This window comes from Lissotriton helveticus, chromosome 2_1 (genome assembly GCF_964261635.1).
Source record: "Lissotriton helveticus chromosome 2_1, aLisHel1.1, whole genome shotgun sequence".
In the NCBI taxonomy this organism is placed as follows: Eukaryota; Metazoa; Chordata; class Amphibia; order Caudata; family Salamandridae; genus Lissotriton; species Lissotriton helveticus.
Genome location: NC_136059.1, coordinates 1791677187 through 1791701873, shown reverse-complemented (window position 1 = coordinate 1791701873; position 24687 = coordinate 1791677187). Strand labels below are relative to the sequence as shown.

Here is a 24687-nt window from a genome sequence, read left to right as displayed (position 1 = left end):
GGTGCACCCGGAAGGATACAGTAAGGAATGGACAATAAGAGGGACAAACTCAAGCTGGACAGCACACAACAAATTAAGCTAGAAAGTAGAAAGCAAGGAAATGTGAGTTACAATCCACAAAGTCAATTGTCAGAAATGAGTGGAATGCATTCACAGGGAAGCTTTCCAAGAGTCCCCAAGATGTCGTTATCAAACCAGACAGCTGTGCAGTCAGGTAGGCTTCTACCTAAAAACACCTAAACTCAGAACTTTCCAGTGGGTAGCAGGATATCAATCAAGGTAGTTCCATGGTACTATACATTTCAGCTGTCTTACGTTTTATACCTTATGTCTTCATCTACTAAGAGTCTAATTGTTCCACCAGTCTCAATATCATGGGCATAGTCTCATATATCTTTAAAGAGATTCTCTGTTTTGTACACGTGGAGGATATGTTGGCCCTTAGATTTCGCAGCGGACAATAGTTTGCCTGTGCCTAGTGTGTGGTCTTTGTACACTGGGACCTATTTCATTAGTTCTCGAATACATCACATAAGGCCACAGGACATTTATAGTTAGGAAAGAGTTGCTCCCAGTCATTGAGTGGTTGAATAGCCTCATCTCTGTTAAGTGGAAAGAGTGTCTAATGCTGCAGTTGCCAATACCTCATTCAACCATTCCCTCCTGTTTTGAATTCCTTTTTACATTGTTCGAAAGTTTTTATCTCGTCTTTTAATAAGAGATTTCTGAGCATCCTCTGCCCAGCACTAACCGGCGTACATTTCGGATTTCTTCACAGTGGGGTAAACAGGGAAGGAAGTTATATCGAGTCTATTCTCTTTATGGGCCTGAGTATCGCAACACACCGAAGGTCTAGCATATTTTGATTACCAGTGTATCGTCCACAGTGCCTAATGCCTTTATTTTTAATTGGTTATTATATTTGAATTGGGGATTCCTTCATACATTTTTTGGGATTCCAAATCAGGTGAAATATTTTCCTATTTTATGCTGTACAATAGGGATTTTGGTTTATGCCCTGGCCATTATATAATGTTAATTAGCTATTGCTGAGCATAAACATACCAAACTCGAAGTTCCTATCGGGTTCCTAGGGCCGGATAGGGTGATAGAAAGTAATCCTTAACAAACAGGCTATGCAGATGTAAGCATTAGAGTTATCCTTAGTCACACAGTCATTTATATACATGGAGCATTCGCGCTGTGGCACTGATTAGCAGTGGCACAGCGCCCAGTACATCTACATCAGTCCTCATACAAGACAGGAAGAGTCACAGGGGAAGGGAGACCCATGCCAATGATGCCAGGTCCAACAGCTATGTTACTAAACTCTCTTATTACATGAAGTTTAGAAAATGAATGAGGTCAATTCACAAAGGTATTACGTACAGACTCCTAAATGGCTTTCTGAAAAGCCCCCAAATGTTTATTCTTTTAAAAAAGCAACATAATTCTAGTATAATGTAAGAAACAATATAATATAATATAGCATAATATAATGTAAGCCATCAATTAAAAAATAAATAATCTTTCTTTCTGTTTTCACTTTTGAAACTGCAGCAAGTTGAGTTTCAGGGGTACAAAGTAAATGGGTCTGCTTCCAGTGTCGAAATGGTCAGGGATTCCACCCTGCATCAAAGATGTAACCAGCAGGTTGAGAACTCTCAGCAGAGTAACTTTACAGCGGGCCATCATTTTATGACACCAGAATTGTCCGGCAGATACACGAGGAACTTTTTAGTGCAGGTAAACTCAAAAAATATATTTTTTCAGGTAGGAGTGTGTAGTAATTGAGCTTGAAACAGTTGATTGTCTTGAGATAATTTATTGAGATTACATGGAAAGAGAGCCAGTGTGAAAGTCAACTGGCTCTAACAGACTCCATCCCAAGAATGCACATAAGACATTCTAAGGTAACCAAGCATCAGTAAAACATTCTAAAAACAACATGACATGAATTAAAGTGATAGCTTACTACATTACCTTCCCTTCTCAATAAACCTTAAGAAAAACAATGCAAATCCTATAAAAAAACAACAATAAATATATACAAAGTACATAGCATACCCACCCCCAAACATGCACAAAATCAGTATTTAATCTCTATATCTAAAAGGCTTATTCTCTATATCTAAGAGGCTTAACAATTGAGCGAGAACTCTTCCTAAAGACAATATTAGGAGCAGACTGATAATTACTCTTACCAGGTTGCTACTGGACAGAACAATTAACTTTAGCAACTTTACTCAAGTTCCTCCAAAACCCTCCTTCAACTTTAACAGCATTCCCAACTATCTTGAGAACCTTTACAGGAGGACTGAATTTACTCTCCCCTTTATTGACATGGGTAGATTTCCTAATTCTGACACAATCCCCAACGTTTAAAGTGCAGAATGTTGCCCCTTTCTTAATGTCAACAGTTGATTTTTGTTTCTCTTGAGTAATAGAGGCACTTTTCTTTACAAAAGACATCAACTTCTCCACATCAGATTCATTTTTAACCCACTTTGACATCCAACCTGGTCGAAAAGAAGTATTGAGTTTTCTTCCCCTCATCAATTCAAAAGGAGATACTTTTGTGGAGGAATGAGGCGTAGTTCTATAGAACCAAAACATGCTGCTAAGAGATTTGGCAATATCACAATTCCTATCCTTTGCCCATCTCACGCAATCGCCAACCCCTCTATTCATTCTCTCCACAAGTCCATTTCCTTGAGGGTAATAGAGAGAACTCTTACTGTGTTTGACCCCAGAAGTAGACAAAAAAATCTTCCAACTCCTTAGAAATAAACTGTTTCCCATTATCAGAAACAAGAATTTCTGGAAAACCTTCCCTGCACCACACTTCACTCAAGAAATCAATAACAGCTTATTCAATCATCACTAAAATAAACCTAGCACCACCACTGAGAGTCATATAAGGTCCCATCACATCAACTCCCACTTTTTGCCAAGGATGATCAGGACATTCCACAGGAATTAGTGGAGGAACACAAGTTTTGAGAGATTTGTCAGAAGATTTACAGATACTACAATCCAAAACAAACTCATCAACCTCAGCATCCATACCCGGCCACCAAAAAGTATCATGAATGCGACGTTTGGTAAATGAACACCCTAAATGTCCCTCATGAGCCCTGATTATAATACCTTTCCTAAAAACTTGTGGAGGAACTAGTTTTTCATTGCGTAAAAGAATATCATCCTCCACAGACAACTCGTCCTCAACTTTAGAAAAAGGTTGAAGAGAAAGTGAAAGAACTTTCTCTCTTGGCTAGCCAGACCTGATAAAATTACATACTTCTTGAAGAATAGAATCATTAGCAAAAGCTTGCATCCACTCCTCCTCAGAACAAAATTTAAGTTCAGGGATATCAACACTAGCAACAAGACAATCCTCACAGTCCTCATCAACAAGATCAGCATATGAAACATCATCATCATGTGAGTTTGGAGAAGGAAACCGTGAAAAGAAATCTGCTCTCCCGTTCCTGCCACCAGAAATATGCTTAACATCAAAATGATATTGTAACAACCTGCTCACCATGCGCATAATCCTGGGAGTAGAACATTTAGTTATTGTCCCACTCAAGATGTTTACAAGAGGCTTGTGACCCATTTGTAATAAAAATCGTTTACCCCACACATAAGAACGAAATTTATCAATGGCCCACGCACACGCTAAAAGTTCCTTCTCTATGACCGAATATTGTAATTCGGGAGCACGCAAAACTCCTGAAGCAAAACCAGTTGTCCTTTCAACACCATCCTCTACCTGAGTCAAAGTGGCACCCAAACCCACTTGACTTGCATCAACCGTCAAACAACACGGTAAGCTAGGATCAAAAGGCTTCAAAATAGACTTACACTCAGACTGTCTTTAACCTTCTTAAAAGCAGAAACACATTCCTCACACCACACAAATTTACTTCCCTTCTTTAACAAATTGCTGATGGGGCGAACAATGGTGGCATAATGTGGTATAAATCTTGAATAGTATTCACAGAGACCCAAAAGAGACTTCACACCTGTTTTATCTGTGGGAGTAGCAGCATTAGAGAGAGCCTCCAAAAGTCCTGGTCTCGGCTTGATTCCATCTTGGGTGAGAATATGCCCTAAATATTCTACTTCAGTACAAAAAAAATTAAATTTTTCTACCTTAAGAACAACCCCATGTTCTTGAGAAAGACCCAACACTTTATGCAAGATCTTGTCATGTGAACAAGAATCCTTTGCAAAAATAAGTACATCATCTTGGAAAACCAAAACTCCATCTACTCCACTGAGAATGTTAGACATAACACGCTGAAATACTGACGCAGCAGATGCCAATCCAAACGGCATACGTCGATATTGAAACGTTCCCAGAGGAGAGACAAAAGCGGTAAGATGACGTGAGTCCGGGTGTATCTCGATCTGGTGATAAGCACTGGCCAGATCAAGCTTAGTAAAAATCTTAGCACCCTTCGTAGAAGCAAAGAGATCTTGGATCTTAGGCAAAGGATGTGAGTCAACCCAAATCTCTTTGTTTACTGACCTTAAATCTACACATACACGAAGTTGACCGTCCCTTTTTCTGGCTACGACTAAAGGACTGAGCCAAGGGGATGACTCAAGGCTCGATAACACCTTTCTCACAGAGCTGTTGCAATTCTTTGTCTAAATCCTGCCTTACACTATAGGGCACACCCCTTAGTTTGTGCTTAACTGGAAAAGAACCATCCTTGACAATTATCTTGTGCTTAAACCCCTTTATTTTTCCTAGTTCCCCACTAAAAACAGAAGGAAAATCCTTTTGAAGAGACAAAACTTCATCAGCACAATCAACAACTAGAATTTGGTCTTTGGCACCAGGCCTCAAAATCATCTTGAATAAACCTTGATGGAACCAGCCCAAGATATCAAGACCCTTGACAGCTACATACATTTTGCCCCTTATCCTCCTCCCTTTGAAGCACAATTCATCTTCAAAATAACCCAGAAGATCAATCTTCCGGCCTTCATAAGACACTGGTGCACGGTGAGGAGGAAGAAGAGGTTGCGTACCTTCCCATGTTTCGTTGAAAAGTTTTTCCGTTATCATAGTTACTTTTGCCCCAGAATCTACTAAAAGTTTAACGCATTTGGAACCAATTTGAATATCAGCTATGGGATCCACACAATCTTTAGGATCTCCCACAACAACATCTTCGGTAACAACAGAAACAACCTCCCCATCAGAAGAAGAATCTGAATCAATTATACAAACAGTGGGTTTTTTAAAACTCTTTTGCCTTTGCCCCTTTAATTTGACACAGACTTTAGCAACATGTCCAACCTTTTTACAATAATTACATGTGACATTGGAAGCTGGACAACGAGAATATTTAGGATGAGACACATTACCACATCTTATACAGGTATTAGCATCTAAATTATTAGGCTTAAAAGGTTTAAATGACTTCACAGGAACAGTAAAACTAGCTCTAACTGGTTTCTTAGATGATTTGGAAGAAGAATTTAAATTGATAGCATTAACTGGTTCAATAATCTTTTCCTCCAATTCCTTCAAGGAAACCAAAGAAATTTCGATACTCTTAGCAATCTTTATAGTTTCATCCAATGAAGGGTCACCCAAAGAGAGTAATTTTTGTCAGATGCTTTTCTCTTTACAATGACATGCAAATTGGTCTCTGATAAGTTGGTCTGAAAAGTTTTCAAATCTACAGTCTCCAGCTAATTTCCTCAAAGCAGATATATAGGAATCAACGTCTTCACCATCTATCTGTTTTCTTTTAAAAAAATGTATGCCTAAGGACCATGAGGCTCGGCTGTTTGTCAAACCGTAATTTAAGTTTCTGTACAGTTTCCAAATAAGCATCATTTAAGGGAGGATCTACTTCAGAAAGGTCAGGAAGATGTTTAAATACTGACCTACCTTCAAACCCCAAAGAATGTAGTAATAGGTATTTTTTTCTTTCAGCAGCAAACCTGGATGCACCAATAGCCCCTAAATATGTTTCAAAGGCATCATGCCACACTTTCCACCTAATGGCAGGCTCACCAGGAGTGTCTAGAAAAGAAGGAGGTGGATTGACTGACTGCAAGGTGCACATGGCTAACAGAAAGAATATACAATCGTAAAATGAAAGGAAACTACTAATGACAAGGTCAACAAAGTGCCACAACGTATTAAAAATAGAGGTTTATGAGAAACAAATAACGTGTATAAATGCAAAAGTCTCTGTGGATGAAAATACAAATAACGTGGCAATTAAATGAAAATATAAACATTCCTTCACTCCACAAGCTGTGCGGATCAGCGAAGAATAAAACGAATTAAGAAACGAATCCGCTCTGAAATGTTACCACAACTTCAGTGAACAGACAAAGGTGAAGATTTTCATAATAAAAGCTTCAGTAGCTTCTTGGTGAAAGGACAAATGAAGGTGCTCCGAGCTGCTTGGTTGTTATGGAAACAAAAGCTTTAAGCTCTTCAAAATGGCCCTCGTGAGTGAGCTTTGTACTTGTGACGTTTTGTACGCCGTGACACACTGACGCTGACGCCCTGATACGTTGTGCGCGTTGTGGAACAAACGCTGAAAGATGGTGAACTAATCCATTGTGCTATGCACGCATGGGTTTGTATCCCATCCTCGTCGCCAATAAAATGTAGTAATTGACCTTGAAACAGTTGATTGTCTTGAGATAATTTATTGAGATTGCAATGAAAGAGAGCCAGTGTGAAAGTCAACTGGCTCTAACAGACTCCATCCCAAGAATGCCCATAAGACATTCTAAGGTAACCAAGCATCAGTAAAACATTCTAAAAACAACATGACATGAATTAAAGTGATAGCTTACTACATTATGCCTTATGTTATGCTCTGTGACATTTGGAGTTTCATTCTTCAAAATTTTTTTAAGAGTAATTTTTTATTTCTCTCGCACACCCAGCAGCCAGGCCTGTGTTGGCGAGCTCCTCGTAGACAAGCCTAGTTGGCTCTCATTAAATGACTTATAAAGAACTTCATTATCTGTAAAACAATACTTGCTACATCTTTAAGGTGGGACTATGCAGTTTTCTGGCTCACTGTAATAGCATCCTTTCAATAGATCTTTCACACACAAGCACACACACTGAATAATTATTATGTCCTGGCTGCACTATCGTCGTGCATATGTGCCCATGTGTACACGCTCACACACCCTCCACCCTTCCCTACCCTACCCTTTCTCCCTAATACATATGGTACCAGGATATCATGACCTAAATATCGTCTGACAAAAATATAGTTGTAGTGTCTTGGTGATATTTTATGACGGAACCCTTTTGGCTCCTAAAGAACTCCGTAGAGCTGTGACGTAAGCGTCAGAGCGAAATGCCATGAAAGCTTGTTTTAGAATGCTGAGTACGCAGTTACACACAGCAGAGTAAAGGCATGTAATCCCAAGCTCTGTGTGTGGCATAGTGATTGGAGGGTACCCAGGTTGAGGAATACGCTATAAGTGGCGACGATATAGGGGATAAGTAGCCCGAAGAATGACTATGCATGAGTGTCGCTGTTGAAAGAACGAAATCAACAGTTCATGCCTGTGTAACTAAAGTGCAACTTCAGCCGCTGTAAAGCAGGTAAAGACAACGGAAGCGTTGCAAAAAATCTGCACGTCGATGGTCGAGAACCTGTTTGGCAGGCCAGATATAAGGGTACAGCGCTGCCATGCAAGATACAGTTGTGCATTATTCGGAGTGTTAACGCTGTCAGCGGATTCAACCTGGTTTACGAAGCACAGCCACTGATAATCATAACTTGCAAAATAACCCTCCAACTAGAAGCACTGCAAGGTGGAGATCAACCAGGTGTCAGAAAATGCAAATTGACGTAAATGACTTACTGAATATACTAAAGAGAGTCCACATACTACAGCACTCGGTGACAGTGGCTCAAAGAGAAGTGTTCGTGGTTATGTAGGAAACTGGGTTTTTGTTGCACTAGTCCCCTACTTTTTGCCTGATATTTGGTGCACCTTTGACTGAAGTGCACTGGGTTCGTGCTAAACAGGTCCACAGTGCCAGTGTTTTTCCCCCAAAACAAGATAACCTGTCATTTGATCCCCAAGTGACCAGGCCTCTATCACCTCTGTAAGTCCCTAGTAAGTGGTACCATACGTACTAAAGAGATTCCTCAAGAGCTGAAGCATATCTTCCTGTGTGCCATGTTCCTTAACACTGCATGTAATATTTGTACGTCATCCTTACAAGAAGGCCTTACACCCCTGAAGGCAGGGTGCATTATATTGCATGTGTGGAGATGCCTGCACGGACAAATATGCCCCTGGGCTGGCCAGTTCAATTACTACCAGTACAAGAGACTAGGGAAGCCATTTTAAGTGCATGTGCTGGACACTGGTCAAAAACGAGTGATGGCTTCACTGAAACTAGAGAAGTTTGGAATCAAACATCTCGGATTGCAGTGATGTATAATAATACATGCACACAGAGGGCACTTTAGAGGTACCCTCTGAAAACCTACCAACTACTAGTGTGCTGACTGACTGGCCCTAGGTAGCCTGCCACAACAGATGAGTTTCTAACCTCCAGGGGTGAGGGCCTTTGCTCTCAGGAGGTCAGGAACAAGGTTTGCTCATGCAGAGGGTGGTTACACCCCCTCCAATAGGACGGCCTGCAAATTTGGCACCTGGACAAATGGGAAAATTAGTAGTCGGAGAGATGTGTTGACCTTCAGGCTAGGTCCACCCCTAAGGTGAGCCACTTGAAGTGAAGATGAAAATCAAAACCATGCTTTCTGATGGCAAACTTAAGAACTGTGGGACAGGGTTATGCCTAATTCCCACAGGAAGTGGTCATATAGGGGGCGTAGTGACTCCAGGGGTCAGTAGCCCATTGCTGTCTACCCTACACTCCCCTAACACCCCTAAATCTAGTGGTCTAACTGTGTCCACGAGCATTATGAGACCTGAGTCCCCTTGTTGGTTCAGCCTGACTGGTTTCCCAGTCCAAACCTGCAACCTCTTTCCCACTGGATCGATTAACATTGGACACCCAATGCTGTAACACATGTCAGCACCCAAACACTCCAGAGCCTCCCGAAGTGACCAGTTGGTGTAACCTTGGACTTTACTCCATATTCACTTTAAGTCCAAGAGATTTGTCCCGTAAGTCGCCATGAAGTGCCCAATGCAGTACATGTTTTCCCCCATAGGATAACATTGGGCACCCGACGCTGAAACACACCTCTGCACTCGGATGCCCCAGAGCCTCCCGAGGTGACCTGTTGGTGTGACCTTGGACCTTGCCCCTACTCCCCTTAAGTCCAGGAGATTGGTTCGTAGGTCGCTGTGAATTGCTGGAATGCAGTTCATGTTTTCCCCCATAGGATAACATTGGGCACCCGACGCTGAAACACACTTCTGCACTCGGATCCCCTAAACCAAGTCACAGGGATCCACCCCCTGTGTCATTAAGTTCCACACTAGCCTACAACGCTGCTATGTTCCTGAAAGCACCACCCGCTTTCTATATCGCCCTAAAAATATATATTGGCAATAGATGGGCTGCTGGGATAGAGACATTTGATGATTTCATTGACGCACTTATAACAAAAAAATGATGAAGTATCTCCGAAATCTTGCTGAATGAATGAAGAATTCATAAAGAAAATGCATATTGTTAGAATAAAGAAACGCTGACTCTCAAGTTCAGTCCAGTACCAAATGTTGAGTACGAAAGATACATTTTCAGTCAATAAAACCAAAAAGTGGCTGAAGCCATTGATGAATTTGTGGAGAAACTGGATATGCTCATCAAACACTGTAAGTTCCATGAATTTAATTATGCGACTTAGAGTTATTGATTGTTGCTTGTCAGGTTCATTCAGATGCCGAATGCTCAGAGAAATCCTCAGTCTGGAGCAAGATGGCTTCCTGATCTGAGGAGCGTGCTGATAGCCAAGCTACTGAGATGGAGGCCGGAGGTGTCTAGAATGAATCAGCCATGAGTTAAAAAAGTACGCCAAAGCAAAAGACTGAAGGACACAAAGTGATGTCTACACGTAAAAAGAAGTTATGTTTTGGATGTAGATTTTCGTTTCCACACAAAGGTGAATATCCAGCCAGAGGACAGATTTGTAAAGGCTGTTGGATAGATAACTAGTTTGTGACAGTTTGTAAAGCGAGGGGAAAAGTAAGTGTGTTATGGTGGAAAGACAAAATGGCCACCAGAACATTCCAGTAGCAACGTTCGACACACACCCACAAGGGCAGGTGGTGACATCAGTTTAGTCAAATTGACCCTGAACAAAGTCGATCGTCATCTAGATTATCGTCAAGCTGTTCGTTTTCCTCAATTCCAAGTGAGGAAGATGGTTGAGCCATGTCTATGTTTACCTCAAAGAATTGTGCGCATGTCGGACTGGCTGCATGTGAGGAAAAATGTCAGGCAAAGAAAAGTCGACATGCCAAGGCACCAAAGTCATACAAACATTGTCCGAAAATGTCTTCGAAAATCAATAATTGCTCTTTACCTTTCATCATTGACAGTAATGCATTGATAAACATAATGCCTGAAGAGAAATACAATGAATTATCTCCATTGCTCCGACTTACGCCATCGAAAACCAAAGTGTACACATGGGCTGCACTGCATTGATGCCCATAAATATCAAGGTTCATATGTAGCGACACTGAAACACAAGAAAACAAAGGTGCAAGGATCCATCCATGTGCTTCAAGGTACAGCATCAAGTAAGTGCCTGTCTGCTCAGTTTCAGTACCATTGCTGGCATGGGAATGATTTCTTTGAATTTCAACATGAATATTCACTATGAAATAGTAAGTCAATGTCCTTTGTGGTTTTATGGTTTGGGAAATTTCAAGACTATGAAAGTAAAGTTACATATTAATGAAGATGTCTGTCCTGTTGCTCTGAGACAAGTTACTTTTCATTTACAAGAAGCTGTTAGAAAATGGACTTGAATCATTACTTAGGCTAGACATTATTTTTTTTTTTAACATACATTTTTATTGAAAACAGTGCAGAGTCAAAATCAGTGTACAGTTAGCATGTTCAAGCAAAGTAATAGTACATTTACAATGAAAGAGATGCACAATTCAGCCCAATAGTCTCGTCCGGCTCATGGCCAGCTCCGCCGTGGGGGATTCACAGAGTTCGCCCCGGTAAATGTTCCAATGGCCCCATTTCTTGTCCCACTTCGCGGGGCAGCCACGGAGCTTGTAAACAGTTTTTTCGGCCAACATGCATCTGTCCAGTTCAGCCATCCAACCCACCACCAGAGGTCTATCGGCAGCACCCCACTTCATTGCAATTGAACGTTTAGCGATTAGAAAACCCAAGGCAGCCCATTGTAGCTCCAGGTCACTCAGGTCCGTGGCACCCCAGATATTGAGGACAGCTTCCTTTGGTGACAGTAAGATGGGTTTTCCCAATGAGTCTCTCATTTTTCGGACAACCCCCTCCCAAAAGCGCTGTATTACTTGACAGTCCCATAAGATATGGTAAAAGGTGCCAGTTTGTCCACAACCCCTGAGGCATCTACCGTCCTCCCTTCTCCCGATCGTGGCTAACAGAGTTGCGGGCATGTAGGTCCTATGTAGGACTTTCAGTTGAATCAATCTGAGTCGGTGGTTAATCGCCACTTCCCGGGGGGACATCAAGGCCGCCTGCCACTCGTCCTCCTCCAGATCACCTAGGTCTGCCTGCCATTTATCTCGTAGGGGTTGGAATGTATTGGGGAGGTTATTGCAGAGCTTACGGTATGTGTAGGAAATGGCTTTTGTCGGGAGGGGTTCTGAGAGTAATCTGTCCTCCAGAGGGGAGGACTCGGGCAAGGAGGAGAGATCGGGGATGGCAGAGAGGAGGGCGTGTTTGATTTGGAGGTAACGGAAGGCCTCAGTTTGTGCAAGTGTGTACCTGGTTTGTAAGTCTGCAAAGGTGAGGAGTTTACCCTTGTGTACCAGGTCTCCTATTGTTGAGATGCCTATTGCGTCCCATTTGTCGAAACCCAACTGGAAGCAGAGGGAACCAAGCTGTTGTGATGCCCACAGTGGGGTGGCTTTAGTAAGTTTGTTCGACCAACCTAGGTGAGCCGTGGCCCGATGCCATATTGCGACTGTGTGCGCCATAGGGCCAATGTATCTATTCTTTTTGGGCTTACTGTATAGGGCCCCGAAATATCCCTCCCGTCCAGTCTGGTATCTGTCAAGGTGGAAGGCTGGGTCAACGGGTGAGCCATGTATCCAGTGGTTAGTAGCAACCAGTTGTGACGCCCAGTAATAGAGGCGCAAGTTGGGGAGTGCAATGCCTCCGTCATACCAGCCCATTGTCAGCTTTTGTAGGGCAATACGGGCAGCCCCCCCATCCCACAGGAGAAGGCGGAGATCGCTCTCCACCGACCCGAAGTAGGAGTCAGGAATCGGAAAGGGGCAATTTTGGAGGGCATATAGGAAGCGTGGGAGTGCCAACATTTTGAACAGGGCTGCCCTGCCTGCGAGGGACAGTGGTAGGGATCGCCAGTGTGCCACATCGCTGTGTAGTCTGCGCAATGGGGCTAGCAGATTCCGGTCGTGGAAAAGGGTGGGATTCGGGGTGAGGAAAATGCCTAAATACCTGAAGCCCTCTTGTGCCACCGGTATAGAGAATCCACGGGGTAGCGAGGGGGGGGGGGGCGGCGTAGCATGTATAGAGCCGATTTAGCCCAATTGATTGAGTATCCCGAGTACTTCCCAAAGTTGGTTAAGACGTGGAAAAGACTATTGAGAGAAGATTTTGGGGAAGCTACGTATATCAGGATATCATCTTCATATAGGGAAATCTTATCGGTCACTTTGTTGTTCCAGCGGAGGCCTATGATGGCGGCGTCTGTGCGGACCCACTGGGCTAGTGGTTCTAGGGTCAAGGCAAATAAAAGCGGCGATAGGGGGCAGCCCTGACGGGTCCCTCTGTGGAGTGTGAATCTTCTGGACGTATGATTATTGACTCGGACCTGGCCCAGGAGGTCCGTGTATAAAAGACGCACCCATTGGACAAATTTTGGCCCAAAGCCAAATCGAAGAAGGACTTCAAAAAGATAAGACCATTCTATTGAGTCAAACGCCATGGTGGCGTCGAGGGAGACGATAGCAGCGTCCTCCTGGATATGTGGTTGTCTACTCAAGACATTGTTGACTCGACGCAGGTTTAGGGCCGTGTTTCGCCCCGGAAGAAATCCTGATTGGTCGGTGTGTATTAATGAGGGGAGTATATCAAGGAGACGGTTGGCCAGTAATTTCGCTAGAACCTTGGCTTCTGTACTGATCAGGGTGATCGGTCTATAGGAGCAACATTCGTTGGGAGGTTTATTTGGTTTGAGAATGATGACCACAGATGCCAGCCGCTGATCAAGTGGGAGGGAGCCAACGTCTCGCCCTTCCTCGAACATCTTTTGTAAGTGGGGGACAATACCTGGGGACATAGCCTTTAAGAATTCGATCGGGACCCCATTGGGACCCATGGCTTTACCCGACTTGATGGAGAAGATCGCCGATGTGAGCTCGTCTGCTGTAATGTCAGCATCGAGCACGTCTCGGTCCGTCTGTGAGAGTGTCGGTAGTTGCATCTCCGCAAGGAGTTGTCTAGATTCTTCCGAGGTATAAATCGCCCCGGCAGTATAGATGTGTGCCAAGTGGTCTGCGAAGGTCTCCGCAATCTCTTGCGGGTCAGAGGTCACCGATCCATCCGGCCGCGTGACAGAAGAAACCCATCTCGCCCCCTGGTCGCGACGTTCCAGCCAGGCCAGCATGTTCCCGGCTCGGTCGCCGTGTTCATAAATGCGATGACGGGTATTGAGTAGTCGAGCCTGTGTCTTTTCCTGTGCTAGAGCCCGATAGTTGAGTTGCTTCGCATGGAGTTGGCGGGCCGACTCCGTCGAGGGGGATGCATTGTGTTCCAACTCTTGTTGGAGGAGGTCAGATTCGGCTTGTAGGATCTGCTCATTATGTTGCCGGAGGTAGCCTAATTTAAGCGATAATGACCTGCCCTTAATGACCGCCAGATAAGCCTCCCATATAATTATTGCCGATTGAACCAAACCTACGTTCTCAGTGAAGTAGAAGTCAGTATGTTCAATCAAGTCCTCCTTGATATCTGGAATTTGCAAAATCCAGGGATTAATGGTTATGGGGCCGCGGGTGGTTTGACGATAGTGTGTCAGTTCTACGGTGATGGGAGAGTGGTCGGAGATGCCACAGGGAAGACCCTTGGGGTGTATAAAGAATCCGATATCTGCTGTTGGGCAAAAGAAGTAGTCGATGCGGGACATACTGTTGTGCGCATTAGAGTAGTGTGTGAAGTAGGGGGTAGCGGGCTCTCCATATATCTTCTAAACCCATGGCATGAGCGAAATCGGAGAGGTCCGTGGAGGATTTGTGTGAGCGGCGTGTAGGATGTCTGTCGAGGTGGTCATCCATAGTCATATTGAAGTCGCCCCCTATGAGAAGTGTACCCGTCGGGAAGGTCGCCAGGCGAATCCCTAATTCCCGGAGGGAGTCCTACATAGAGTCGGCGGGAGATATACGGAAATTAAATTCAAGGGACGTCCCTCCCAGGAGGTCTCAACTGACGCAAATCTGCCTAGAGGGTCAGCCCAAGTCTTTATATCTGTGAGTGCTAGGGTTTTTCGAGCTAGGATCCCAACGCCACGAGACCCAGATGAGAAACCCGCGTGTACCAACAGTCTATATCCCCCTCTTTGAAGTGCCTGGCAGGTGTTGACCACCAGATGTGTCTCCTGCAATAACACTAAGTCGGGAGAGTGGCGTCGTAGGAATTGAAGGACTATGCCTCGTTTTATTTTGTGACCAAGTCCATGTACATTCCACGACATGATGGTAAGGGACCTGGACAGGGTCTGTGGATTAACGGCGGACGTCATGGTGGAGGTACATATGTGATAAGAGAGGTTGGATAGTTCGTTTCAGGTGGACCTGACCAAGAGGGGCCAGAGGCGTCTGTATCTTCGGGGGCCGCGAAATCGCTAAGTACGGAGGGAAAGTGTGCCATGCCACCGCTAAATCTGGCCCAGAACCTGCACTGTTGTAAGAAAGGACTCTGCTAAGGGCGAAAGTTACAACAAACGAAAACAAGAAGAATCCCTCTCCTCCCCCCAACCGCACCCCATTCCTCCCTGCCCCCCTGCCCGCGGACTTAAAACTATCCACTCCCCAACTAGGCAGAGTGCCTGTCGCCCTCCCAAACATGAAGGGGGGTTTCGGTGAGCCATGGGGGCCCTCGCCATAAAGCATCATAGCATAACCAATAATCTATAACATTTCGTAACCGACCTGTACATTGTGACATATCATAAAGGAACATAACATACGGTTTAGATGAGCGTCTCGTCCCGCGGAAACAACAGGACCACTTGCGAAATCTAGGATCGGGAGACCTAGGGCATTATCTATCATGTTACTGCCCCAAGAGTGGCAGTCCGAGGCAGTGACTGTCACGGAGGTCGTTGTCAATCTTATTCCGTGCGGATATCCTCACTGATCAGCTGGTTCATCCTCCGGTGGGTCCTCGCTGCGGTCTGGGGGGCGGTTGCGACGGTCACTCGTTCTGACGCCATCACGGTCGTCTTTCGGTTTCCCAGCTGGGCGCCAACCCTCCAGCCACTCCCAGGCCATTCCCGGAGACTCAAAAAACCAAGTTTTGCCTTCTGCTTCCACGCGGAGTTTTGCAGGGAAGAGCATGGAGTATTTAATGTCCTTATCACGCATGGCTTTTTTTACCTCAAGGAAGCTGCGTCGTCGAGCCTGTACCTTTACTGTGAAGTCCGGAAAGAACGTAATATGCGCATCCTCCAAGCGCAGAGGTCCTCCGGCGCGGGCCGTCTGGAGGATGGAGTCCCTGTCGCGGAAGTTGAAGACTCTGGCTATAATGGGGCGCGGGGGAGCCCCCGACTTTGGGCGGCCTCCAGGGACACGGTGAGCCCGCTCAATGGAGAAGTATGTGGAGAGTCGTTTAGGTTTAAGATGTTTTTGGACAAGGTCCTCCACGAAGAGGTCTGCCGCCTGCCCTTCCATTCGTTCCGGAACTCCTAGGATGCGAATGTTCTTGCGTCTTGATCTACCTTCGTAGTCATCCAGGAGTTCTCCCATGATGAGCTGCTGCTTTTTCATCTGGTCCATCTGTTGTTGAAGCGTCGATACGTCGTCAATGAGGGCGGTGGTTTTCACCTCCACATCCTTGACCTTAGAATCCATTTTGCGGAAGTCTGCGCGCAGGAGGGTGACTTCAATGTTGACGGAGTCAATGCGCGTTTCTAAGGATGTCCGTACGCCCGCGATGGCCTCCATTACATCTTCAAGTGTTAGGGATTTCGTCGTGGGGGAGGGAGGTGTACCTGATTGGTCCCCTTCAGAAGGACGGCCCTTGCTTTCTCCCTTGGACGCCCAGGTGAATTTAGTGATTTGTTTCTGGGTGGTGGGTCGGTTACTCCTATTACCTGCCATCATGGGGTTGCAGGGCGGCGCGTGGCCCACGAGCGCATGTCCAAGTCTCGCCAGTCAGAACCGGCCAGGGGAGCAGTGGGGTGCAGCAGTACAGATAGTGTCCGTAGCCTTTGGGATGGCACACATGACTTGGTGCGCGTGTCCTGTAAAAGGAGGCACGATCAGCGTCGTTGTCGTCGGCACTCAGGAGCCACGAGGAGTCTCTGCAGGCAACAATCCACGTCCCCCCGTCTACAACTGTGCAAGGTGTGCTCAGAATGCTTCGGTTCTAGTCCAAAATCCAGAGATGGGGGCAAGCACGCAACCACCACGTAGTCCAAGGGGGCCGCAGTTGCGCACCAGCGACCACTCAGTGCACCATAGGTAGCCCGAGAGAGTCTGATTAGGGTCTGATGGTTTGTCTCATTGGCTCTGGGCTAGGAGAGTGGAGCGGATCCCGATGGTCACCAGGAGGGGCCCAGCTGTATGTCCTGCAATGCGATAGCCACAGAGGTCTGTATGGCGATATTGGAGGCACCGGAGGGGGGGGCCTCTTAATCAGAAGGGGGGCCAGCGGGTACTTCTCTCCGAGGGCATCCATCCGGGGGCGGGAGAAGAAAGGTCCGCAGCAAGGCTTCCGGAGCGAGTCCCGGCGGTAGGCCAAGAAGCCGGGGACTCGCGTGCTCACTGTGACCGGCGGTGGGGGCGAGCCAGGTCCCCAGCTCCGGGCCGTCACCACTCGGCGTAGGGCAGGTGGAAGTTGGCCCAATTGCGCCCGAGAGCCCCCGGGAGCTCCGACGGCACTGAGGACTCGCGACTTACTTCGGTGGGCCAGGCAGTGCGGAAAGTTCTAGGCCCCTGATGAATCACGAGTCGGGTCGCCATCTTCCTCCGCGTCAGTGTATGCTCCGAGGCGGGAGCGATCTCAAGGAAGGCACGGCGAAGGAGCCTGGAAATGCGGTCGCAGGCAGGTCGGTTCTCTCGTCGACCCCTTAGGTGGTCACAGGGGTCGAAACTGCAGCATCCGGATAGGTTTTAGGGCGGATTTACAGGCGAGGGCCGAGGAGCCGGTCTAAAACGCAGCCATTCCTCACGGCTGCAAGCCACGCCCCCTAGGCTAGACATTATTGAGCGTTCAACTGTTTCCATGTTATGGCTTTCCTCCGTAGTGGAAGTGCCCAAAAAGGACGGTGAAGGAGCAGTATGCATATGGTTGATATGCGTCAAGCAAATAAGGCAATTGAACGAGAACGGCATCCAGGTCCACACATTACTGACATGATAATGCAGTTAAATAGTGCAAAGGTCTTCTCTCACCTTGATTTAAATAAAGGTTATTATCATCAGTTAAAACTCTAAGAAGATTTCAGTTATATTAAAACCTTTTCTACACATGTTGGTCTGTTTTGATTCAAGAGACTCAGTTTCGGAGTGTCATTGGCTGCTGAGCTTTTCCAAGACGTCATTCGATGTATCATACAGCCTGCTGTGAATGTATTCAATTATAGCGAAGGAGCATGATAAAGCTCTCACCCATTCATGTTGTCTACTTACTGATGCAGGCCTGAGTTTGATTGCGCATAAGTGTGAATTCTACAAGAGAAAGTAAACGTTCTTTGACCATATCTTTTCAGATAGGGGTATGATACCTGATCCTGCCAACGTACAAGCCCTGTCAAATGCTGATCCCCGACAAGATGTTTCTATGAAACGTTCATTTCTTGGAATGGCCAGTTACTGTTCAAGATACATACAAGACTATAAGGGCTCCCTTATGAGAGTTAATGAAGAAAAATGTTTTATTCAAGTAGTCACAAGAATGTGGGAGAAGTTTCAAGAAAATCAAACAAGCCATTACAACTGCTGCTGAAATGGCCTACTTCAATCCAAAGCTTCATACTGAGGTGGTTTTTTACACTAGCCCAGTTGAGTTAGGCCCTAACCTTGCACAGCACAGCGGACAGCCCTATGCTCGAAGGCATATTGTGGCATATGCCAGTAGAAGTTTGTCCCAAACAGAACGTTCTGCAGCCAGGGTTGGCATTTACAGTTCCCATTGCAGCCTATCTGAATATAACGTGGTTACTATTTTGGGTTACTTACAAACAGCCTATATCCATCTTGCTTTTTCTGAGAAAGTACACATGATACAAACCAGCACGCACAGGAAGAGGAATCATCAATATAGCGCCATAGTAGGTGAGCAGATCATTCTCTGCTAAAGGATACCAGGAATCCTGTATCCTAAAAATAAAATACAAATAAAATTCTCACCGGGCCAATCTAAATCGCTTTAGCACATAAACTATTGACAAATCTGCAAAGTATCTAGCTATGGATATGTATGCATAAAAATAGTCTTCCAAAACAAAATATAAATTACTTTCTCGAAATTTTTAAACATTGTATAGCCTAAAGGGATTTATCCACTAAACAAATCTATTAATTTATAGTGAAATAGAACACTGCATGTACTGGATAAAACAGAATGTGATCAAACCTGTGCACGTTGAAGTGGTCTTTCAATATGCAGTAACAGTTTGTTTTAGGAATAGTGGGGTTAACAAAGTTTATCTCTTTCTTCTACATTGTACATGAATCAAAGAGAAGCTCAGATTAAAATTGTTGACAAAATAGATCTCTCTAGTCTGGAGGTGTGTGGTAACAGTTTGCAATGCAAATCAGCCCTGTCACAACAAATTGCAATATCCTTGAGCCATACTTCTCTCTATCTCTCTCTCTCTCTCTTCCCCATTATCCCTCCCTCTTTCAGCCCTCCCCTTTCTCTTTTTCTCTTTTTCTCTTTCTATCTCTCCTCCAATCTCTTTCTCCTTTTCTCACTCCCTCCTGCTTCTTTGACATGTACCTAAAATCATCTGTACCATCCTTTTTAATGTAAAGAACTTACAGGCATGCCACTTGGCCATAGGGACACAGACTCACAATGGAAGGCTGGTACCAATGAGGAGCACAACTTATCTACCATATCGGTCTGGATTAATATCCTTCTCTAGCCTCTTTGCTACTCTCAAGGCAACATAAAGTCCTACCATATGTAATTATTGGTCTGATTGTGCTAAATGCCGTGTATGAAGAAACAGTGAATCAATGGCTTACACATAAACATTTGTTCAATGTTCTTTGCAAAGTCTTATTTAAATATTGTTTTCAAGTCCCCAGATTTGGAAACCCAACCAGCGCTCAGAGTGTGCCTTTCTTCAGATGAGAGAGATCAGAATGTTTCTTCTCCTACTGAAGCACAGTTTGCAAAGGTTTCCTGTAAGTACAATATGAATCTATACAGGTTTTTTTGGACTAAAGTATCATTATGTTCTTTGATGACCAAGTATGTTAAAAATATTTTTGTCCTCAGCAGTGTATTGTAAAACTCCACAATGGATGCTTACATCTTCCAACCCGGATTGGGACTTGGATTTCACACAGTGGCCTGCCTGTGACACAAGCAAGGTTTGTATCTTGTGTTTTTCCTAGACTTTGCAGCATGTGGTACCAAGGGCTTAAACAGCAGAGGGAACAGATGATGCATCGGAATGTTCATGATTGTAGTTGTGGGTGATCAGATGGTGGTTACAATGGGATAGGTCTTGAAGTAGGTTTAAAAACTAACTTTATTTAGGTTGTTACAGCACTACTGAGTCTGGGTTTTGTATCTAAACCCTTTCCTGTCGCTCAATTCAGGATACTTTGATATCGAACCAGCGGCCTGGCTTGCTAGGACCCGCTTCCGATCTTTCTCTCAATATTGTCTCCAGCAGTCTTGCTCTCTTGTTTCTCTTAACTTTTGATTCAGGGAACAAGGGCAACAATAGAGAAGAACATAAAGTTACACAGGAGCTGTTTCATAATATCTTCTCTGCATGCTTGGGTAGATCCATCTTTGGCTCTCCACCCCACCGCTGGACTTGGGTTTATTATTTTTAAAGTCTGCCACCTTCAAGAATATTGAATGTTTTTCTTATATGAAAAGTGCTGATGTCCTTCTCTGAGGTTGGTGTGTAACGGTTTCTCCTCTACTCTGAACCTGCAGTAGCTGTCAGGCAGGTCTCACGCTTCACCAGTTAGATATGCATTCTTCAGCTCTGTTCTGAACCTTTGCTTGGGTCTGAAGGGGGCTTCTGTGCTTGGTGGCTGTAGGTGGGATGAGTCTTCATCCTGTAGACCATCCCTGCCTTTTCCTGCTCTGCTTCAAGTCTCCCCGCCAAAGCTGTTGATCTTTTTTTTCACTCTTTTCTGAGGTGATCTGAACTTGTCAGATCTTCTCTGAGGTTCAGGGGGCTTTCTCCATGTCAGTGCTCTCAAACCAGCTACCCATCTTGACCACTCTTTCCTGGCAAATCACCTTCATCCCTACAACTGGCAAGCTTGTCAGTGTGGACAGATTAACCTGTTAAAAAAGATAAAGGTGTAAACAGTTTATTATAATGGCTTGGATTGAATAAAACAACTTACCTACTCAAAAATGAATAAAAAGGGCAATTACAAATAAAAAACGAAATTTTGCGTTTCAATCTTGTATGAAACTATTGTTAGGATTGTAAGGTAGCTGCCAGAAATAGGGTATCCTTGGGGAAAGATCCCACTACATTTTTATTTCTTTTCTTTGAAGGGCAACACAGCTTCAGTGAGATAATATGGGCTTAATCCCTGGTAGCAATTGCAGAAAGCAACAGGCTTTCCCTCACAGAAATTCATGTTAAGGTTTTAAATAGTGTCAAACCAACATTAAAGTCGAGAAACAAGCCAATTTTGTAAATAGGAATTAAAAATTGTTAATAGGAATAATAGCACCAAAGAGGTGAAAATCAGATTTGACTTATTACATTTTATGGTTTAAATCTTTTATTGAATTTTCTGTTTTAAAGTAAAATATATCCAAGAAACCTGCACAGCGTCTATTGCTGCAGGTGACTGGGCTATAGGCACGATTTCAGGCAAACGGCATATTTGTGGTGGTCCCACACTGTAGCTTGATAGGGCTCCTCAAGGTCAGATATATTCTCTGGTACTTAGTAACTGTTTTGGAGCTCAAAAGCCTCCACTGCTGTAGATTGGCAGGGCTCCAGGAGGCCAAGCACCTTCTATATCAGATCACACGGAACCATTTTTAGTCTCGCCTGGCGACCGCTGCGCAAAATCGCTGCTGCCAGCGAGATCTATTGTCACCGACTTGCCTGCGAAGGGAGAAAGGGAGACAGGAGATGGGCACGCGCAGGACGGACTGGAAATGTGAACGAGCACGCACGTACAGTCACGCGATGTGCACATCTCCTGTCCCCCTTCCATCCTCACGGCTTGAAATACAGAAAATGCTCAAGACGTGGCAGTGTACTTTAAATAACATATGTCCCTGGCAGGACCGCTCAGAACAGGCACTCGCTACTGCCAGTATGCAGCCCCACTCACCGGGCTGCTGTGCATAGACTCCGTTTCCTCTCTTCTCGGCGGCCTGCGCGGGGTTCCCATGCGACGCCCTGCAGGGGCTCCCTCAGCATACGGGAGCCCTGCAGAAACAGACCCCGCCTCTCCACTTCACCTGGCCCCCTCCTGGGACCCGGGACTTCTCAGGATTTCGATCGCTACCGCGGGGCTCTCCCTTCCTCATGGGAGCCCCGCATCAACGAGCCACACCGGCCTCTTCCGGCCGCGTCACAGGCCCTGCCCATGTCACGGGCAAGGATGCCTGACTTCCTGGTTTCGTCCTCTGCTTAGGTCCTCATTTCAAGTAGGCTGATAATGTTAAACCGGGCACTGGTTTCATGGTTTTTTGTGCTCAACTTGTTAAAATAGACACAGAGGGGACAATGGCGGCTGCAGCACTATGAGCTCACTGTGGTATGCTTTTCATTACTTTAATGAGCGCGGCGTCCGCTAGGGACACCGCGCTCACTTTATTTATTTATTTTTGCCAGCCTGAGCTCTTCGGCGGCAGCAGCAGTGAGGCAGTGCCATGCGAGGGGGAGATCGGCGTCCGCTAGGACACAGCGCTCACTTTATTTATTTTTACCGGCCTGAGCTCCTTGGCGGCAGCAGCAGTGAAGCAGTGCCATGCGAGGGGGACTCACAGGGGATAGCACATGCTTTACACATGCCCGGGGAACGTAGCCCAGCTCCAGGAAGAGAAGCTCTAGACTTTAAGCTAAAGTGTAATATTCAGCTGTCGGTGCTGCATTGTGCACGGAATGCTGCTCTCACTGCTCCTTAACTCGCCATCCCTCACTTTGCCGGTGCCTCTCACAACCGGCAGGTCTTTAAACTAGTGCTCACTGGGGTCGCTCTTGTTCGATTTATAAAGGAATAAAGACATCGCTAACTGCGAGTGCCCTAGTCTAGCTGGCTAAGTTCTGAGTTTCGACAGCAGAACTCTTTTAAAGACGTCACAGCCACTAAAGTGTGCAAGAAACACACAGAGTAAGGATAGGCATGTTCACTTGTACCATGCGTTAAAAAGGCGAACAAGGTAAAGTGTTCAATGCGAGGCCATGTCATCATGACCACAGCACTCAGAGGCAAAAGGGAGCTGTGCGCAAATATGATCAAAATCAGACCAGCTACAAAAACTAAAACTACTGCATGAGCTTAAGGCAACACAACTCTGAAATATTGAGCTGTGGTTACCAATGATTTTCCAATTTTTGCTTTCTGCACCTCATGAGTGAACTGACAAATGTTGCACTGTCTTGGAAAAGTTGTCAATTAGCTCATGAAGTGTCAAGTGCTGTAGACAGTGTGATTACATCCAGACATGTGCACAGCTCTGATTGCTTGCGAGCTGTGCTACCTGCAGCTCATATACTAATTCAGAGTTTCAGCGAGTTTCTGAGTCAGGTATGCTCCTTAAGCAGAGCAATTACTTTCAATACTAGGCACAGCGGCACAATAAGCGAGTGGGCCCTCTATCAGCTGCCATTGTACGGAGTTCTGAATCCCCCACACAGGAAGTGTAATATGGAAATGAGAGCAGTTTCCTAGAAAACAGCCCTGGCAGGATCTGGCCAGGAGTACCCTCTATGATGAGGAGGGACATCATGGTTGCCAGTTAAATATGCCAGTTGGGGTTGGTCAAACTTTCATTATGTTAAGAGGTCAGAGCTGATGTTCTGGAAGATTTAATTGCAGTGTCCCACTGCCCAGAGTAAAAAATGTCAGCCAAATCTAGTAAAATAAAAATGGATTACACCTAGAGTGCTTTCCAGGACTACTCTTCCGATTGTTACAGCTGAACCGTCCTTTGAATGCCTCTTGGGTACTGTCAGGCAGCAAAAGTAAGAAATGTGAGTGATATTCAACAAAATAACAGAAAAACTAAGCACCTATTGATCAGTCTGTAGTTGATGAGGGACATCTGGGACATAGTTTGGATACTCAAACAGGAAAGAATTTGAAATTTCTACAAGTGAGGTAGTAGATAACTTGGAATACTGTGGATGTCCTATATGTCATCTTTGGAATGTGTTGAAGTGCCTAAATGTTGATACTTTGGCAGCTAGTACTTGGCTGAGCATCTTGAATGGTTATTGATGATATTTCCTGTAGATATCTAATAAACCTGTCCTTCATTATCAACAGACTCTGATAATTTCAGAGTTTAATCAATTAATTACAGTCTAACTTTTGTGAACTCCCAAGACAGACGTTTGAAAATATTCAGTTAGCCTGTCAGCCATGGGTCCACCTTCAGCAGGTCATTATCTTTCGCAGGCCTTGTGAAATTATATCATATCATTTCAATCATGGTATCATTGTCATCTAAACACTGATTTGTTTTTTTGTTGGGTGACACAAGGCTGACACAAACTCCTTAGCAGGTTTAACAGTAGATACGTATGGTAAACATGTCATCCAAGTTGACATATTTTCATCTTGCTGGTTTAGATCGTTTTTCTATCAGATATTTTAAAATCCCCACTAGATTTTGCAATGCACTCTAAAAGTCATTGGTCCATAACCTATATAATCTCCAGGAACTGATCATTACGGTGGAGAAGCCTTCGTACTAGGTTATTATGAGAGGTCCTACCAGACTGCCAGAGCATCTACTCTTAAGCCAAGAGTCCATTCAGCGATGAGTGGAGCTGAGCCCAGCTGTTGTGTGTTTCATTATGAAAAATACACACTCTTCCTAGCTGAAGTCTGATAACACAACTGATCAGCTGTGAACTGGTGTGCAGGGCACAGGGCCCC

The 24687-nt window shown here is 45.0% G+C and overlaps 1 protein-coding gene across 2 annotated transcripts in view; it reads left to right on the top strand.

Moving 5' to 3' along the window:
- ZGRF1 (zinc finger GRF-type containing 1) overlaps window positions 1-24687 on the top strand; it is an 829426-nt gene that overhangs the window by 386906 nt on the left and 417833 nt on the right. The window contains exons 10-12 of one of the 2 annotated variants that reach the window (XM_078676730.1): window positions 1561-1746; window positions 19659-19764; window positions 19862-19953. In XM_078676730.1, the coding sequence (XP_078532856.1) occupies window positions 1561-1746; window positions 19659-19764; window positions 19862-19953 (384 nt within the window). Of the gene's footprint in view, window positions 1-1560; window positions 1747-19658; window positions 19765-19858; window positions 19954-24687 lie in introns of both variants that reach the window. The other variant, XM_078676729.1, reaches the window with a different exon arrangement.